The 19,609-nt window shown below is 38.5% G+C and overlaps 2 protein-coding genes across 3 annotated transcripts in view; one reads left to right on the top strand and one right to left on the bottom strand.

The window, feature by feature from the left end:
• The first annotated feature begins 669 nt into the window (after positions 1-669).
• Positions 670-4,778, top strand: LOC107086969 (APC membrane recruitment protein 2-like). The gene has a single exon (XM_015378283.1). It carries the CDS (start codon positions 857-859, stop codon positions 3,779-3,781), a length of 2,925 nt encoding a protein of 974 aa, XP_015233769.1. The 5' UTR covers positions 670-856; the 3' UTR covers positions 3,782-4,778.
• A 5,144-nt stretch (positions 4,779-9,922) lies between these two features.
• LOC107086987 (pleckstrin homology-like domain family B member 2) overlaps positions 9,923-19,609 on the bottom strand; it is a 22,126-nt gene continuing 12,439 nt past the window's right edge. The window contains exons 6-17 of one of the 2 annotated variants that reach the window (XM_015378306.1): positions 18,704-18,841; positions 17,912-18,058; positions 16,784-16,894; positions 16,613-16,702; positions 16,391-16,528; positions 15,941-16,040; positions 14,844-15,042; positions 13,255-13,345; positions 13,020-13,166; positions 12,712-12,931; positions 12,518-12,603; positions 9,923-10,804 (exon numbers count right to left, since the gene is read on the bottom strand). In XM_015378306.1, coding sequence (XP_015233792.1) covers positions 10,664-10,804; positions 12,518-12,603; positions 12,712-12,931; positions 13,020-13,166; positions 13,255-13,345; positions 14,844-15,042; positions 15,941-16,040; positions 16,391-16,528; positions 16,613-16,702; positions 16,784-16,894; positions 17,912-18,058; positions 18,704-18,841 — 1,608 coding nt within the window. In that variant the 3' untranslated portion in view covers positions 9,923-10,663. The remainder of the gene's footprint in view (positions 10,805-12,517; positions 12,604-12,711; positions 12,932-13,019; positions 13,167-13,254; positions 13,346-14,843; positions 15,043-15,940; positions 16,041-16,390; positions 16,529-16,612; positions 16,703-16,783; positions 16,895-17,911; positions 18,059-18,703; positions 18,842-19,609) is intronic. The other variant, XM_015378309.1, reaches the window with a different exon arrangement.

The following is a 19,609-nucleotide window of genomic DNA, read 5'->3' as shown; positions in this document are numbered from 1 at the left end:
AATTTCTTCATTTATTTTGTTTGCCATTATGTGACTTAAAAGTTGCATAGAATTCTAGTTGCTTTGTAATATTTGATGTATTGCTCTTTGAAATGTCAGAAACCTACTATAGTTTGTAAAAAATTTTTAGGATTTCAATTATTTAGTCTAGAGCTATGCTTTTATTGAAGTAACATAAACAAAAAATTAACTTACAAGAAATTTCCTGTAGGTAAACATGCAAAATGACCCCCCCAACATTGTAAACTATGCAGCTCACAAATACATTTACAATATACTGTAGATATACATTTTATAGAATTTTCTTTTTTTCTGATTTGATGAAGGTAAAAATACATGTATGTTGCTGCTGAAAGTCCCTTCAGCTTATTTGCAATAATTTGCATCAAATTATTTTATTTTTAGTCAGGTTATTTAGAAGTCTGATTTTGAATCTATTAATGGAGCGTTTGTTTTTCCTGTTTATGTAAACACAGTCATCAGACAGAAAAAAAAAAGAAAGCTGTGTTTCAGAGCTAGCTGATGACAGCCTCTGGCTCTGCATTGGTGACGAAAGCTGCTGAGCTCCTCAGTTGCCATGGCAGCCAGGGAGAGGAGCCAGACCAAAAAAAAAAAAAAAGAGCAAGGCAAAGGGGCGGTGCTTTGGCGGGAGAAACAGAGGAGAAAGGGTTGGATGGGAACCACAGAGGGAGGGAGGGATACAGGAGACTGATAAAGAAACGCAGTGTGAGCAGCAGAGTGCAAGGCTACAGACGGAGATAAAGCCCTGGATATAAATGCTCCATCACAAGGTTTGGAATAATAACTGAGCAAGTGACAAAGGACTTAGATATAGGTGGCGGGAATCACAGAGAGGATGGATGTACAGACAGAAAACATGGACCCTCCTCCTAATGAATCACAGCCAACTGGAAAAATCAGAAAAGGATTCAAGCTGTTTGGAAAACGTAAACCAGGTAACATTTTTTCCATAAGAAAAAAAGGCGACGGAAACAACAAGTCATCTGTCAGCCGGAGTAAAACATCTGAGGGATTATCTGAGACTTCAACGCAGGATTCAGAGCAGGAGCAAGATAAGGAAAATGGAAAAGAGGTGAAACAAGAAGATGGGGAGCAGCCAGAGGACGAAGCACTCGGTGAAGATGATGCTCTGGCAACGGCTCCTGCCCGCACCTCCATCTCTTCAGCCAGCTCAGCCAAGTCCCTCAGCTTCCTCTCACTGTTGAGGGGTGGAAGAAGGGCAGTGGGGGACCGCAGAGCCCAAACAGTGACCCAGCCTGCGGCTCGGCAGCGTCGTGGACTCAAGGGCCTTTTCAGCAACGTCAAGCTCCGATCAAGGGATAAGGAAGACAAAGAGGAAGCCCCTCCGAGCCCTCTTCTTCAGTCATCCCGCACTAACAGTGTGGAAATCATCAAAGATGACATGACACTCACACCCAAATGCCAGCCTCGCACGCTGGACAGCTCTGAAACCGAGAGTACAGAGCCTGTCCAGAGCTCTACTACTCAAGAAAGTTCAGCTATGACCGCGTCAAAGACCCCGGCTCCACAGGTGAAATCTGCAGAGACTGTGAGTCCTACAAAAGAGCATGTGTCCCCTTTGCTTACCCCAGAACCCCCGCTGGTACCTGGTGATAACAGCCTTAGCTCACTGCTGGCAGATATCTCCTCTCTCCTGACATTTGACTCAATCTCAGGGGGTGGAGACATCATGGCTGATGTGGAAGCAGAGTGGGGTAAAGTTAGCAGTGCTCTAAATGCTAATGTTCCTGTATCATCCACGTCTCCGTTCTCCAAACCTACCCTCTCCTCCTCTACCACAACCTCCTCAACAGTCAGCTCCACTGCTACAGTTAAACCCTCTTCTGTAGCTGTCTCATCTTCATCTTTCACTTTGACTTCTCATCCTGTCAAACTGAGTTCAGACTCTATTCCTGCCACCATGCAAGGTAAACAAACTCCTGCTCCTTCTTTAACGAAACCCTCAACAGCTCCATCGTCATCAACTACATCTTCCATCTCCAAGACAATTCAGTCCACTCCAAGCTCCACCACAACCACACCCCCTGCATATGCATCTGCAACTGTGGAAAAAGTTTCTTCATTCAGTCCGACTTTGACCTCTACCGCTAACTACATGGCTACAGAGATCGCTCCAAATAAAGCACCTGTAAGTAAACCTGATCGTACGTCTATTTCACCTGCTGTATCATCTAAACCCGTAGCCGAAACCTACAGTCCTCCCATCCCCATCACCCAGCCTCCCACTAGTAGTAGTTTTAACCTGGAAAAGTCAACTTACGTTAAATCTCAAAGTTCAGCTGTGGGAGAATCCAAAGATTCCCTGGCATCATCAGTACCCTCTACGAATAAAACCACATCCCCACATTTCGCCCCAGTCATTTCCTCAAAGATCACATCCTTCACCACATCAACCACAACTTCTGGTTCAGCATCAGTGGCCCCTTCCAAGCCCACCCTAACCCCTAACCATCTGGACCTTAACAAAACAGTTTCTGACCCCGGCCCTTATTCAACCTCCAATGCTGCAATTAAAACCCAAGTCAGCTCTGGATCTGTTCCGTCTCCGTCTTCAGCTTCATTAGATAAAATTCCACCCACAACTAAACCCACTGCAATATCAGTAGCTTTAGATAAGATGCCCGCCGTACAGCGCACAGAAACAGCTCCCCTCACTCACGTTGCTCCAACATCATCGGCGACTGCATCTGCTCCGGATCAGATAAAAGTTTCGCCTGCTAACATACCAATTCCTGCATCAAAAGAACCTCCCTCTCCAACTCCAATTGATATCTGTCAATCTAAAATCTGCCCTGCCCCTCTTAAAGTCCCAGTTTCCGTATCTAAGGATCAATCTGTTCCAGTTAAAATGCAGGAATCTTCCTCTAAATGCTCTACCTTCCCTGCTGAGATCCCAAACTCTCTATCTAAAGAACTCTCTACTCATGTTAAAATGCAGGAGTCTTCATCTAAAGTTCTTACTTCCCCTGCTGAAATCCCAGTTTCCGTATCTAAAACTCCTCCAGCACCTGCCCAGACCAAATTTTCTGGATCCAAAACCCCAGTGGCATCATCCATAGATACCCCCCACCCTGAATCTCTCCCAGTTTCTCCACCTGCCCCAGTTTCCCAACCGAAAACTCCAGAACCACAAACTGCTTCTGCTCCCCCTCCACCTGTTTCTTGGCAGATAGATGCACCATCCTCTGCTAATGTTAGGGGTTCTGTGCAGGCATCGCCAGATAGTCCGGATGGAGCAGGTGAACAGGCGATCCAAGGGCTGCCGTCCAAAACAAAAGAACAACCGCCCCCCAAAGAAAAGAAGACATCACAATCAAAAGCAACGGGTCTCAGTAAAATACCAGTGGTTGGTGGAGGAAGAGTCAGCAGACAGCCCGTCCGGGAAGCTCACCATTACGAACCGAGCAAGGACCCCACTTCGCCAGTTGTAGAAGAAAAACACGGTTTTAACTCACATAGTGCAGCTGGCAGAGAGAAAATGGTCTCACCTGAGGCAAACGCTCCGGCCTCAAAACATCACCCGGTGGAGCATCAGCAGCCTCAACAGTCAAAGGTTGTCACAAGTTCAGCGCGTGACTCAAAGATCCCTCTGAAGCACGACACCCAGTTCCACGCTGCATCACAGGTCTCCCAGACTAAAGAACCCCCTCGTACAAAGATCCCCGTGTCCAAAGTGCCCGTCCGCAGAGCTGCTAATAAACCTGCCACTACTGGCAGCAGCACGCAGATAAGGAAGTAAAAAATAAAACTGGACTAAAGCAGTTGCTAATGTAAACAGTCATTCTTTAAAACCCATTTCAATGCTGTAACTTTCTCTCTTTACTTTAATACACCAAGGAGAAACATAGAAATGAGCCAGGCAGCATTCAAGCACAAATCAACATCTCTATGGGGAGCTGGAGCAAGAGTCCCTATCTTTGGTGCTTCACTAGTCAGGCGTGCACTCAGGAAAGGTTCAAAGGTCACACCTGAATATTTGGATGAGGAAACAAACAGGGCGAGTGCCTTGTCAAAGGTGCTTTTCCTACAGACTCAGATTTTCTTCAGTCTTTTCTACACTGGTTTAACTTTTGTTATTTCCACTTTTTGTAGTAACCTCCTGAGACGTTTTTTTTTGGGGGGGTCGGGGGCGTTCTCCTTCAAGCTTCCGTCCTTTTTGTCTTTTTCTATTTTTGGCAGATCAGCATAAAACGAATGCAACAATGAAACTTACATTCCACACCTCTCTATGGATCTATGTAGCAGAAAACGTGCCATCCGTTTTGCACAAGACATTGGACTGTACAGCCTGCCTGCTTATATGTAACGTTATAAGTTCTCATCATGAACTGTTTGTTGTTGTCGAGGAGTGGAAATCGCTCTTTCAGTGGAACGGACAGAGGCCATTATGAATGGCCATTGTGGACGTTTGAGCGAGACAAGGGGGAGTGATGAGATTAGCTCTCCGGCTCATACACTGGCACATGTCTACTTTAAACTCAGTTATGCTCAAATGAGAACAATATCTCAGTGTAGAGAAGCATATGTGTTGTTCTGTTTCTTATTTAATCAATAAAAAAAACATGAGTACCTAGATGGAGTGATCAGTTCCATCATGTCCTTAATGCTGCTTCAAAGCAAAACAGGAGTAAGCCCGTCTTCCTGCCTCTGTATTGCTCTCTTGGATTACCCCCAGAGGAGCATCGCTCCAACATCATTCACACTCCAAGCTCACTGACCTGAATAGCGAGCCTCTGAATGTCAGCTGGGATCAGCCAATCAGCGGCGAGGGAAAAGCACTTAACATGCATACCATATTATCAGTAAAAAGGCTTGGGAATGTGTGTCACTGCTATTCTTAGAGGAAATGAATTTGCTGAATAACTCTTCTGCTTTATATGAGATTTTAATGTCTTTACAACTGAGATAAAACATGTAATTATTCAAAAAATACCCCCCAAAACAAGTATTAGATAACTAATTTAGTTTTTTTTTTTTGGTTCAGATTGTCAGTGGTATCTGATCTGGGAATTATGCAAAACCCAAAGAGAGCATGCTCTAGATGCAAGACAGAGAGGAAGAGGGGTTCACTACTTGTTTTGGTTCTAACTACTATTAGTAGAAGAGTCAAATGATTTTATTCTTTTTCTAGTGTTTTGCATCTAATCACTAAATGTTAAAAAAAATTGATGGTTGCATTATTGTAGCTTTTATAGAATAATATAAACCATCAGAAGTAGTTGTAAATACTTTTTATCTGTCGCCTTCTTTGCATTTTTTTTTTTTTATCAGTTACACTGACAATAAGGCTTACTTGTTAAATTCTGACTTTCAATTCCACCTTCAGAAAATATTACTTTACCTATATCTTCAATTATAGAAATCAGCTTTTTAAGTAAAAGCAGATTTCCCAGCAAATCTCTATTAACCCAGGTAAAACACAGTTTCCCTCAAAGAGGTCGAGAGCAACATAAATGGCTCTCACTCTAAAAAAAAAAAAAACACCTTATGCAAACTATACTTTTTGAATTTCTAAAACTTCTTTGTGTTTACATTAGAGTTGTGATGTAGTAGCTTATTTACAAGGGAAATCGGGGTTGAGGTGAAAGTAAACTTCAAACAGTATCCTGGTCCAAATAACTGGCTGATAAAACCAGTTGTATGTAATATCTAAAATACTATAAAAGCTAAATTGAATTCTTGTAGATGATAGCTTCTTCTGTTTTATTCTAACCTGTTTCAAAAAAAGAGACTCTCCTTTTACTTTCATTGTAAATATTTAAAGACTTCCTTGTAAATATCCACTGATAGACCCAGCAAACAGGGAATGAAATGATAACGTAGTGTTAGAATTTATGGTTTTGTAGATCAGAATTTTTTAAGACTGTAGAGATATGCTATGGTCTTGGCTTGCAAAAAACTAATTTGGATTTGTACAATATAAAGGTAGCAAACATGTTCTCTCCTGTAGGTAAGGTACTAACCTTTTGCATTATCTTTTTAAAGATAAGAGCTCATCTTAGTCATGAGGTGATGTTTGGAAACACTTGATTTTTAAAAAAGATTTAAAAAAAAAACAAAGGTTAAATGTTTCATTGGTTTACAAAAAGACTGTTATTATATTCATAAAGCCAAAGGCTCTATGCTGAGAATAGAAGAGCCACCACCGGCATTGGAAGAACACGAGGACTTCTCCACATTAGGCACAGATACAGGCTGAGAAAAAGAACAGTTTTACCTCCAGGCTCTGCTGCAACATGTCCCACAGTTTTTAGCTAACACCTGTACTGCAGGATTAAAGGGTTTTGACAGCAGCTGAAACCGATGACAGATGTGTGATAATTCATGTGTTTTGCACAGGAATTTGGAAGACTAATAAGGACTTACATGGTGAGACATCGTGGTGAATTATATCATGAATTTTACTACAGCAAATATGACCACGGCAGAAAAAGCAGTCCGTGAATGCTGTCTGTTGTTAAGATAAGTTCACATGATTCTGCAGTAATGTGGCCTTCATGCCTTTAAGTGATAACCTAGCAGCGTTAGTGCAGAACCACCACAGATCATGCACACACAAAGTTTTATGCTTCACTTAGTTTATAGGACTTTGTTAGACCACATCATCTATGTCCTACATATGTTATACAAATTCAAGCACTGATCAATGCTCAGGGGAAGCATATAGTTTTATGGTCTGGATGTATTTGTGTCTGTTTCCATCACTGCAGGGTCTATGTGTTTCTTAAGGACTTAATTTAGCATGATTCAGTCTGTGTTTCTATGCCAACCCCACTAGGTCAACCAATTGGACGGCTGCACATATTGGAAGGAGGAGTTCTAAACAACAGTGCCTTAATAAGCACACACAGAGACAGACACACACACAAACAAACACTGTCGACTTACAGTAACGTATTTATTTTATTTGAATATTGCAGAAAAAAAATATATATATATACATTCATTTGTGCATGTATGTTTACATACCCTTCCTTTAAAGACAGAAAAAAAATCAGCTGCCTTTAAAAAAACCCCGAAAATAACAAAAGTAATATTAAAGAAATATGATGACAAAGGAAATCATGACATTGATTTGGCGATCACTTAAATCAGGTGTAATGTTCAGGAAATGTTCAGTCAGACTTCTGAACCCGTGTTTGTTCACTGTTCATGACTAGTTTAAGTAGCTTAATTTGTCTAAGGGTTTTTTTTATTCAATTTTATTCAACATAAAATCAAAATCAATATTTTCTTGTGCTAAATTATCATTTAGAACATTTTTATTTATCATTACTTTTCTATTTTGTGAGCAACTAGTGTGAATTTTTAATTTTCTTTAATGGGAGGGTATGTACATTTTCAACTTTCTTCTCCTTTCTACAATAAGTTATTTATTATACCTTTGTTCAAATGCAGCACAACTAACAGAATACCTATAGTTCATTTTCGCTTTTTCAGTTTAAAATTTATTCAGCTTATTTAATTTGTCATTTAAATACAACTATTTTTATCATGTTGGGAAACTGTATCTTTTACATTTTTTTTCTAATTTATTTTGTGTTTTTTTTTTTTTTTTGGTCTGATCTGTCGTCCAATCTCTGTTTCATAACAAAATAAGACAGTGATTGTGAGTTAAAGTCTTTAAAGGAGTACTTGATGGAGATGCATCTAACTCTATTAGAGTATTGATTCCTACATTAAACATCCTGTCAGTGCTATTTCCGACAGGAAACATTAGCATCCTCAGGCACATGTTTCGGTTTAGTGAAAAAGAGGAGTTTCGTTTTTTGTGAAAATATACTTTGATCTTGTTTATAGCACAAACATAATAAAAAATCTGACATTCTAAACTTTTGAGGTCAGAAGTATTTATTCATGACATAAGTTGAGTATAAAACTTGGAATATTCCATCAACTACAATGCTAATGTGTTTATATACAAAATACAAAACAATAGAAGTATTAAAAATATATAAATGCTATATATTTTATTTTCAAGGCTTGGATAACAATGAGATGTTTAAGTGACAGCGATGATAGAGGAAACAAGTCATCTGTGACAGTCTCAGCTCATCTCTCTGCAGGAGTTAATTAACACTTAAACAGCGAAGGGTAAACTAAGCCTGCATTCTGCACATTGTCTTACTAATGAATATACAAAACAATGCATTAAAGAGCCTAAAAGCTAATTTAGAGCTTTGCATACACCTGCATATGACTGCTTATATGTAGTATAAAGAATACTAATCATATGGCATATGCTCCTGCAGAAAATGCTCGTTAATATAAGCTTACCAGGCAGAGCATTACGTCACTCTAGTGCAATAGCTCTGCAATGAGGACCTCTGCTGGAGGAAAATGCTGAAATGCGTTAGTTTTAAGAACAGATGGGTGACGCAGGAACATCCAGCATCACCGTTGCACAACATGGCCTCATCATGTGAGGCCTGCAGCCTCCACGGCAGACAGAGGGAGCTAGCTGAACAGCATAAAATTAAGCACAATTGTGATTTTAGAAGTTCCAATGCCTTATTTAGTTCTTGCAAATGATTCCTAAACATCTTCTCTTCATTACTCCAGCATTTGTGGTAATGAAGGAGGTGCAAAAGAAGAACAATGGTGGACATTCAATCCTGTCATAAGGTAAGCAGACAAGGTCAGCTTATGTTGGTCATCAGAAAGCAGCGGCTGAAAGGAGTAAAAGAGACTGAACCATAAATCTGACCTAAATAAAAGGTGCATTTTTTGTCACCACTGACAGTACAGAGAGATAGAAAAAAAAAGCTCTCATCCTGACATTCTAATAAGACACCCATGATGATTCTGTTTGTGGTATAGAAACGCTTAAAAGTACCATCAGAAGAAGAAAAGTGCCGTGTCGTGCAAAAATCTTTGTTGGCCCCTTATTTCCTTATAAACAATACATTAGAAAAGGTTCATGTCTTGGACTTTTTGTATAATTTGTCACATTGCAACCAGAAGTTTTGATGTTTGTGATGAGAATTTGCTGTTTCAAACCAAACATATATCAGCTAACTGTCAAGTAGAAGAAAAAAGAACTGCTTTTCCAACCGTCCTACAACCTAAAATCCTTAAAATCTGTTCTGCATTTATATTCAGCCTGATTTACTCTTATAAAAAGCTATGCAACCACTTGAATTCAGATGAATTCTCTTGCTGTCAATTTATTCTGGTACAATTCAGCTGCTTGGTGACGGACGATTCTGTTTGAGAAAAGGAGTGACAGAATAGCACCACAGAGAAATATGATGACATTAGCATCTCACTCGAAAGGTGAAGGACAAGAAAAAAGGTCAGATCTGATATGAAGTTACAGCGAAATTCAAAGCATTTCTTAGGGACCTGAAAACTTGAAACTAAATTAAAGTTTAACCTTCCAGCAGGAAAATATTACAAACATTTAGCCAGAGCAAAAATGGAATAGCTTAGATGAAAATATTTTTATTTGTTTGAATGGCCTAATCAAAGTTCAGACCTAAAGAAATCCATCCAACCAAACCAAGTCTCTGACCAAGGACAAAAAATATGTTGGAAACTACTGGATACAGCCACTTTTCAATCTATTTTACTTTAGAAAACAATGCATTTCTCATTTTATCTTCCACTAAGCAAATATTCGCCAATTTTCTTATTAACTGAAGTTTGTTCTTGTAAAATGGTAAACAGAATAGAATATGTATCAAGTCTTTCATAAAATTTCAAAAAGTGGCTCAGAGGAATGCTTATTTCTTTATTTTCAAAAGACTGTGCGGTACCAGAAATTTGCGTAACTTTTAAAAAAAAGACCTGATGAACCTGCGTTGTGTCTACACACAGCAGGAAACATCCCATCAGAACACGATTTAGCAGCTCTATTCAACAGTTTTTTGTTGTTTTGTTTTACCTGAAAATATTAAACATATCAAGGTTAAACACTTTAACAGACGGCTAATGTTATTTTAGCCTCAATAAGGTAATTCCTGCTGAAACTGCTATTTGGCATATGAGGTACTATATTTGGTCTTTGCTGAAGTTTTCAGAAATAAGCTTATCTCAAATACAGTTAAATTGCTAACAGTTCATGCTTTCTATGACGTACAAAACAATTAAAAATATTTGATTGTCAAAGTAAAAAATTGTCTTTGAAAGCAAAGTAAAAATGGGATGGTTTAAAGCTTTTGCACCCTTAAATTAAAGACTATTTTAAAGCAAAAAAGTGGATTTATATTGTATTCCTATGACTGCTTTTTTAAAATAAACAATAGCTTTAATGGGTTAGACCCATCAGCACATGTTGCAAGTTCAAACTTTGAAATCTTCCCTGATTTGAAAAAAAAGGAAAACTACCTGGCATGAGATTAAAACCCGCTGCAGCATCTCACAGAACATAAACAACTAGAGAAAAACAAGCTAAACAATTCACTACTTTTATACACAGCTGCATATTGAAGTGTGCACATGGAGACTGATTTCCTTCATGCTCGTTAGTTCATCTCTATAATTGTACGGAGAAGCTAATGTTTGGTTGACCTGATTAAAATCCCTCCCAAATCCGCACGTGTTGATCATTACTCTCACATGGGTAGAGTGGTGAAACTGCTTTAAGTGGTTTAGGAAAATGAATTTAAAAGCGGGATTGCTAGACCATGAAGTGCATGTGTCCTTCAGCTCCCGTCACGATGACATCCATCCAGATACGCATGGCTTCAGGGGAAGGAGCCACCATGTAGTACACCCGATCATGGGTCTTCACACTGAAGGTCAGAGAGGGATTGGGGCTCTGTTGTTTAGACATAGGTGGGATTTCAGACATATGAAGATGGTGATGGAGATACAGGAAAGGAGGGAGACAAGAAGATAAACAAATGTGAGATAGATTACAGAGATGGGGCCCAAGGGGAAGTTCTGAGGGTGAAAGTGCCACATTCCATCAAGTGAATCAGCTGTTTGTCAACATCTAAGAAAAATGGGAAATTCATGTTAAATAACTAAAATCTGTGAACTAGCCTAAAAGTTCTCGTATTATACTGTACTTTATTTTTATTTTATTGATTTAAAGGGATAGTGGGACCTAATTTGGCTTTTCATTAGTAAAAGTCAAGTATAGCTTTCATAAATACACATTCTGCCAAAGTCGAATCAAATTAAAATTAAAGCCTTCCCATGGCTAAGCTCCTTTATTGCGCTGCACCCAATGAGTTGCGCCATGTTGCATCGCCATGTTTGATTTCGGTAGCCGAAAGGGCAAAAAAGTTGTTAGTCTTAGGCGTTCTACCTGTATATGAACATCTGTTGTCAGTGGAGGAGGATGAAACAGGAAACAACATCAGAAATCATTCTACTTTCCATTTTCTGTTGATCTGGAGGAACAATCCATACTTTTTTGCACAGTAAAGGGAAAAGGAAGTTACCGGTACAAATAAAAAAATACTACCCGAGAGAAAACAAGAGTCTACAGTGGCGTCGCTTTTACCAGGCGGAGAGGAATCGAAAGGAAATAGGTTTTTAAAACAGACGTGGAGGTTCCCGGCTTTCTGGTGTACAGATAAGTTAATTCAATATTACAGTGAAGTTTCTTTTGGTGGTATGTTAGAAAAAGTGTAATTCAGTAACTAGTCTGTCCTCCCTGCAGAGATGGCTAGTGTTTGATAGCTTACACTCAACTTGCTATGAAGCAATAATTATTAGTTGCATATACTTCATAGAAGTCATGCATGGTGGATGTACTTGTAACTTATTGGTATCAATAAAATAAAAAAAAAACATACATTGTTTCTGCACCTCTTTACTAGAAAGAACACTTGAACTTTTGCAGGATGTTGACATTTTTACAGTTATGCCATTCTGTGACAGAGATGGGGGATGTAGAGCCATCAAGTCATATATTTGTTGTGTCCAGTCATTGAACGAGGCGAGTTGTATCTGCTCAGTTTAATTCACTGTGCAGATTGGACTAGTCTTTTTCAGTGGCTGGACACAACAAACATATGACTTAGACACTATGGATGGCTCTACATCCCCCATCTCTGCTCTATGACTTTCTTAGTAGTTATTGCACGCTTTCAAGCTTGGCACCATGTGTAATTCCCTTAACGCACCACTAGATGGGAGTAAAGCATAAACACTTTTAGGATTCTTTTGTTTTTTATTTTGTCTTAATATCAGGCCTAAACCTAAGTTAGTCAAGGTGACTGGCCTTTTTTATTTTATTTGTCATTTTTTATTCTATTTCTTATCATTTTTATCACTGAGTTGTTTATTGCTGGCAGGTATTGAATTCACATTAACTATGATGAGATATTTTAAACCATTTTGAGTTCTAAAAATATTATTCATAACAGTTTTAAATATATTTTATTCAATTATTTGATTTGATTTGATAATAATTGATTCATCTGATCTACTATTATAATTTATTATTTATGCACTGGATTCTGGCACTTTCATCCCTCACTATAGATGTTAATGTAAACACTGACACATGCTCATGTACCTTGTGTGCGTTCTTTAAATGGTCATAGTAAACCTCTTCTATGGCCTGGAAGTAAATGACTCCTTTCATCTTGTTCTCATGTTTGTCTGCAGCAGAAAACATAAACAGAGGCATGATCAAACATTTTCACCACCACCACTAACTATCCAGATGTGTCTTCAGATGTCCTCTGCTGCAGAGACAGGGGCGCCCACCTGCATAGTATGTGAGCGTCCTTCGATTCTGGTCGAAGACAAACCAGCGTTTCTTCCATGTCTTGATCTTTCCACCCATTTTGACCAGAAATCCTCGACAAGTTTTATCAGTGATGGCCAGGTGGAAGCAGGCATCCGGATTGTGTCCGGCTGCCTCAATGTGGCCATGGAGGTCAAAGTCATCTTTCCTCACTGGTAAGTAGCGAGTCAACAGCCGAGACTGCAGAGAAATTTCACTAAATATTAATAAGACCTGTTTTCCACCTATTTACATGAAGGAGATCACCGAGTTTCAACTTGTGGTTTACCTGTGATCTTTGTTTCTCCCTGAGTTTCACTTCTCTCTCCACAAGCTTCTGTCTCCTGCTGGTCTCCTCCTGCAGACGTTTCTCCAGTTCCTCTCTCCTCCTTCTCTCCTCTTCCAGGGCCTGCCTGCGCATCTCCATCTCCCGCTCCTGCACAAAACAATTGGAAAAATAAACTGCATGAATTTTCACAAACAGATACTTTCAGTTCCAGTTCAGGTCTTTGTTTTTTTTTTACCCGATGCTCAAGGAGTCTCAGCTTCTCGGCCTGGGCCTCCCGGAGTAAACGCTCCATTTCCTCGATCTTTGCCACGTTTGAAGTGCTGGCACTAGGAGAGAAAGCTAGCTGCTCAGCACAAAATGATCAGGTCTTCTTAAAAAAAGAGTTCACGATAAGATAAGAGAATATGGACTTTATTGTCACATTGGCTTAATAGTCAAAGAAGGTGCCAAAAGGAGGAAAACGTGCATGGGGTATATACAGTGCGACCACACACGTATATGTATATATATTGAAATCCCTTATCTAACAGGATTATTGTACAGGTTATCGCACAGGGTACTTAATAGTGATTGCACATTAGTTATTGCACAAGTTATTTCAGTTTTAGTGTTGCATAGTAAAGTCTGATGGCAGCAGTGAGGAATGACCTGCAGTAGCGCTTCTTTTTACAAACAGGATCTGTAAGTCTTTCACTAAAGGAGCTGCTCAGCTCCTCTACAGTCTGGTGCAGGGGGGTGAGAGGTGTTCTCCATGATGGATGTAAGCCTGGACGCCGTCCTTTCAGCCACTTCCTCTACCGAGTCCAGCGTGCAGCCCAGGACAAAAGTGGCCTTTCTCAACAGTTTATTCAGTCCCTTTCTTACAGAATTACAGTACAGAGTTTCTAATTATTGTTAGGCCACTTTTTTGGAATAATTTAGGTTGCGCACCTTCGTTTTTTACAAAGTATGATATGATGAGCTTTTTAGGGTTGAGAAATCTGCAACTTCAAACCTAATAAGGTGAATTTGTTTAAATGAACAAAGATGAGCGAAGGAATGAACCTGCCACCAAAATCCTTCAATGACTTCAAACTAGGGCTGAAACAATTGATTGGATTAATTGTGATTAATAGATTATTTAAATAATCGTTAACTAATCTAGTAATCGATTAATCATTAACTGGAGTACAGAGACTCTAAAACATGCCTTTAGCTGACAAAGCAACCCACTCAGAGCAGAAGTTATATAAAAATTGTAAAAAAAAAATATGTAATTATTTGGCATTTAAAAAAAAACAAAAAACTTTTTCGTCTGTCAATATGATCTATCCAGAACTCTTAAAGTAGAAACAGTTTAGTTTAAATCTGTAAAAGATCTTCTTTAAAGAACCCTTTGCTATCTGATTATTAATCAAAAAAATAATCGACAGATTAAGATAAATATTATTATATTATTATACTTCTTTTTTTGTTTGAATCACTATAAAAATGTTCCCATTAATTACTGAGTAGGAAATAATATCATTTTATTTTCTAACTATATGAATGAAACATTTTTCTTTCATTAGAAATAGTGCTTATATACTTGCTTATTATCCTTTAAAGAGATTACCTAATTTCCGATCAAAGTCTCTGCTTTACAAATTAGATATTTTTCCTTAACTCTTCTAACAATGTTAAAAAAGCCAGCTGTCCAAATCGGATTATCTTTCCTGTCAGAGAAAAAACATTTTTCCTCTGCAGAATGTAATAAGACCTCTATCTGCTTACTAATTACTCTCATTGATTCCTCTGTTAAACCAACAATAAAGAACCTTCTGTAATTCGGGACTACTCTCTAACCTTGAGATGTTGTCTGGTGAGCAGGCAGAGAAGCTGGTCTCCAAGCTGTCTGAACTGTCCACACTGACGGTGTCCGATGCTAGACTGTTGTCCTGGTAGGAGAAGGAGTCCAGGAAGACGTTGGGCTCAGAGACCATCCTGCTGCAAAATTCACTTTGCCTCTGTCTGTCGTCATTCATGTGAACATAGCTGTTTCCTGCTGAAAGAGGATAAGAACATGACAGCAGAGCAGCATGTTTAGTTTCATATCTGTAAAGCAGAAGGAAAAGGATTTATATTATTTTTTTTTTGTTTGAGAAACATGAAAGCATGATGTGTCTGCAGGTACTGATTGATTTTCGTCTTCATTTTCAACCATATTACCATCAATTCTAATCAGCTTTCTTGTTTCTGCTGATGAACAACATTCCGAAAGCATGACGCTGCCACTACCGTGTATCATCATGATGAAGAGATGCTCAGAGAACAGTGCTACTTTCTGCTATATTTAGTTTTTGCATGAAGACCAAACAAAGATCAGGACTACATTTTTGCAATGTTTGTCTCTAATGTTAATCATCCCAACTTCTTGATTCATTCAAGAAAAAAACAAAAAAATTATTTCTTTATTCTACGTTTCTGTAAAGTCCACATTTATAGAATTGTGGCTTCAGTTGATGCAGTAAATGTCTAAACATCCTCCAGAGATCTCAGCTGACTCTCTGATCAATGTTCCTGTTCTCTCTATAGATGCACAGCCTTGTTTCTGCTGCTGTGTTAAAACCTTATTTTTCAGACAATCGATTAAACAGTGCTAATACAATTTTATAATATCATTTCACCGGATTTTGTTTAGGGGTATCCAAGCTCACGATTTCTATATGTACGCATTTTTGTTTTCATCACAGCTACTCACTACTTTTTATCATGTAAAATCTAAAAAGTTATTAAATTAGTGAGGTTTTGTAGCTATAACATGGTTAAAACTTTAACAGTGCAAAGGTTGTGAATAGTTTCGCAAGATGGTACCTTCTAAAAAAGCAAAGCAATCTAAATTCTACTTCATCCAAAAGTAGGATTTTTTTTTAACAAGATGCCAGTTTGTCACTGTGACTCACCCTTAGGCAGCAGACGCATGTTTACATCCCGAGGGGAGAAGCTGAAGCCTTGTGGAATGACGCTGCCACAGCTGGAGCTTTGGGATAAAGGCAGATGAGCCTGAGGAACAATTTGGAAACACACACATATTTAGGACCAAACTCTCCAAAGTTCTCTTAATTTCACTGAGTGTTGCAAGCAAAAGTGAAATAGAGAATTCCTGTTTTGGGTGGATCTGTCTCAAGGGGAAAGAGCTTTCCCTTGTAAATTGATAAGACTATAAAGACCCCTCCTCTAAAACCTCAAAACAGAATAATCAGTGTCATTCTAAATCTTCACTTTAGCACACTGCAGTAAGCTTTCATAGAAATAAACTGAAATCATTTTAACATGAATTTTTAACATTCTCTTTATTTAACCACTGCTCTATACACCTCTCATAGGTTTTGATAGATTAGTGTAGATTAGACCTTGGGAGGAAGCGTGCGTCCCAGAGATCTGCCATAGGAGCCGAGGAGCTGCTGGTTTCTCTTATGAAGCGTACTTTCAATAGGATTGGAAGAGCTTTCTTTGCTGCTTCTTCTCCTCTCCTTTAGGGAGGCCAAGTGCTGTAGCAATCACAAATACCAGAGCAATCACAAAACAGGAAATTATCCTTAAAATGCTGCAGTATTTCTGTAACTGACTCCTACCTCTTTGATGGCAACAGGACTGTTGGGTAGAGTTTGCCCCTCAGACAACTCTGCATACTTTCCATCCAAAGACAGCAGCTTGTCTCTCTCCTGCAGACACCAGGCCGTCTTTAACTCATTAAAAGGAAATGTTTCTGAGCTCTTCAGGCAGAGATTGTTTTTTTTCATTACCTTTTGAAGCATGACAAGCAAGTTGGTTTTTTCTCTCTGGAAGTTTTCTTTTTCTTGCTGAGCCTGTGAAGTGATCTGCGAGGACTGTTTCTTTAGAGTCAGGATTCTTTCCTGTGGGGTTACAATCATCAAGGAGGCATCAGTGACAAATATCTGCTGACTTTTATAAAAAATCTTGGGAAAAAACAATGCAGTAAAGTTAGCAATGTGGGTGGAAATGTGTTGCAGGTTGAAGCGTTAGCAGCAAAGTAAACACATATGGAGCCTATAAATGTGAGGTTTTGCAAGTATGTTACCTCCCCTTTAGTTTCCCTGTGTGTTGGCACATTATGATCCCAATTAGTAATACATTTAATCAAAATTTATTGTGATTGGCCACGAGAAGGTAGTGCATGAGAGAAAGTAAATGATATGTAAATAAATCTACATCTTAAAATGGGGAACCCCAACTAATCGCTTTAAAAAGTCAACTAACTATGGAAAAGAGTCCACTTGAGTGTCTCAGTATAAATACAGTTTGCAGGCCACAGAGCTATGGTGGAAAATGAACAGTATTATATAAGACCTATAGTTTAAGAAGAAAATTCAGACATAAAGTTGTGGATGAGTTTAAATCAGGGTAAGGTCTGTAGGTAATAGTCCAAGCTTTGAGCATCTCACAGTGAAGTGTTCAGGAAGGCTTAGTGAGTCTAATGTAAGTGTATACCTTCATAGAAGACTTTTACCCAACCTGTCTATAAGATTTTACTGAATAGACTATAAACTGCCTTGAGAGGACATTGTTGTAAATTGGCCCAATCTGAATAGTATTGAATTTTTCTGCATAAATATCGGTTTATGTTAATTCATTTTTTAACATATCGATCCAGTTTGTAAAACCTTCTGGTTTGCAGCATTTCATGCAACATATGTAGGAGGATAAACAATAAAGTATAACATAAAGGCAGTTCAAAGCATAAGAAAATCACTGTTTTTTTTTTTTTAAGAAATTGCTTGTGTCTTTGAATATAGTAAATTTCATTGGATAATACAAAGGGTACTTTTGTTATGTTTCATTTAAGGCTTTCCGGTAGTTTTTGAAGTGAGACATGCAATGGACACAGAAAGAACAAAGTTCCTTGGCTCTACCTTGCGCGTGACGCTGAGACGTTGATACTCGGCGATGTCCTGTAGCAGCTTTTGGCTTTGACTCTCCTTCTCCTCTTCCTGGTTGATTTCTCTTTCCAGCTTCTGAAATTCTAAATCCTCTGAGGTTTTTGTATGTTCCTCACTTTCCTAAGAAGAGACATCACAGGTATATCAGATATATACTTCACACCAAATAAGCACAATAACTGATGATAATGAAGTACTATGAAAAACATAATCTAGGATTATTAAAAACAAGGTCAGGAAGGAGAGGAGTAACTTAATCATAGATGCATTGGAAAAGGATTCAGTGCACGAATGTGAAAATGAAAACCGTACAGTCTGGTTTTGTGTTAGTACAGGTGCTTAAGAGTCACTTGAGCCAACCATCCCCTGGAGTGTTTAAACTGGACTTTTTATGGCCTCATTTGTAAATGCTTATATTTCCGTATTTGGACAGTTGGTGGGTGCCTGAAGCTGGCTTCTCAGCTGCTTTGATAATTGTGCTGATCCCTCTTTTCATTTGGGGCTTTCATTATTTACTTTTAAAGAACTGGTTTAAATTGGTTTTGAAGAAAATGTAACAGAACCTCTTTTTTAGGATGCAGTGGTTTAACTGGACTGATCTCTGATGACCTGTTGGTGCTGCGGGTTTTGGTTCCCAACGAGAAGCTCTCATGCTGCCCGTTCATTTCCAAACTATGTGGTGTAGTTAACTTATTTCAAAAACAGCACATTGCTTATCTCTCCAGCAAAAAACCTAACCTTCCCAGCACTTTTTTAACGTTTTACCTGAGATTTTTCATTATGGCTTTTTTTCTCGACACTTTGGATTTTTGCTTTGAGTTCCTCCAACTGTTCTTTTTCCCTCTGCAGCTGAGCCATCTCCGACTCCTGTTCTCCATCCAGCAGGGCGCACTCAACCTCCATCTGCAGAACAAGGCAGACAATAAGAGGAATTCTCTATTTGAACTTACTTTCATTGGTCAGATAAGAAAAAAAAATGTTGTTGAAAGCAGTAAAAATCATTCTATCTGACAATGCTTCAATTTCATGTAGGAATTTTTTATTGCTTTTAAACTGTTAGGGTGTAAGTCAAAGTGATATTGCTGTAAATGTTTTGCAAATTTGATAACTTTATTATAAAATATGATCCTTAGAAATATATTTATGCTGAAGCTTAATTAATCTAGTTGCAGGGAAATTCATTTAGGTGTATTTTAGCGTTATTTATTTTGGTGAGTTTGGGCATAGCCAGGTGTTATGTATTCCTTTATTGGATAAGAGGGAGAGCCTTTTGTTTAAGCTAGCCTGGGTGTCAGTTCAAACAGTTTTACCTGAGTAAACTGTGGCTCTAGATTTTACCAAACCTTAACCTGTCTGTAGATTTAACCTTGAGGCTCTCTTCAACCTGGACCATATCAAATGCTCCTATAACCTTCCATGACCCAGGCTGTGCGTTCTATATGGCAATTATTTACGATTGTCATTGCAAGTAGTAGAAACAAACTGCTGAAGTTTAAATGAACCATAATGAGGTTTAAGTGAATCTAAGCATGGCATTGTTTTTGGACTGGCTGGTCAGAGCATTTTAAACATTTGCTAGGATTTTAACACACTGGTCAAGGAAAGTTATACTATATATATCTAAGATATATAGGAAATATATATATATATTTATATATCTATATATATATA

The sequence above is a fragment of the Cyprinodon variegatus genome, unplaced genomic scaffold (assembly GCF_000732505.1).
Source record: "Cyprinodon variegatus isolate N-32 unplaced genomic scaffold, C_variegatus-1.0 Scaffold169, whole genome shotgun sequence".
Lineage (NCBI taxonomy): Eukaryota > Metazoa > Chordata > Actinopteri > Cyprinodontiformes > Cyprinodontidae > Cyprinodon > Cyprinodon variegatus.
Note: the sequence above shows the minus strand (reverse complement) of the source record. Positions and strands in the feature narration are given on the sequence as shown.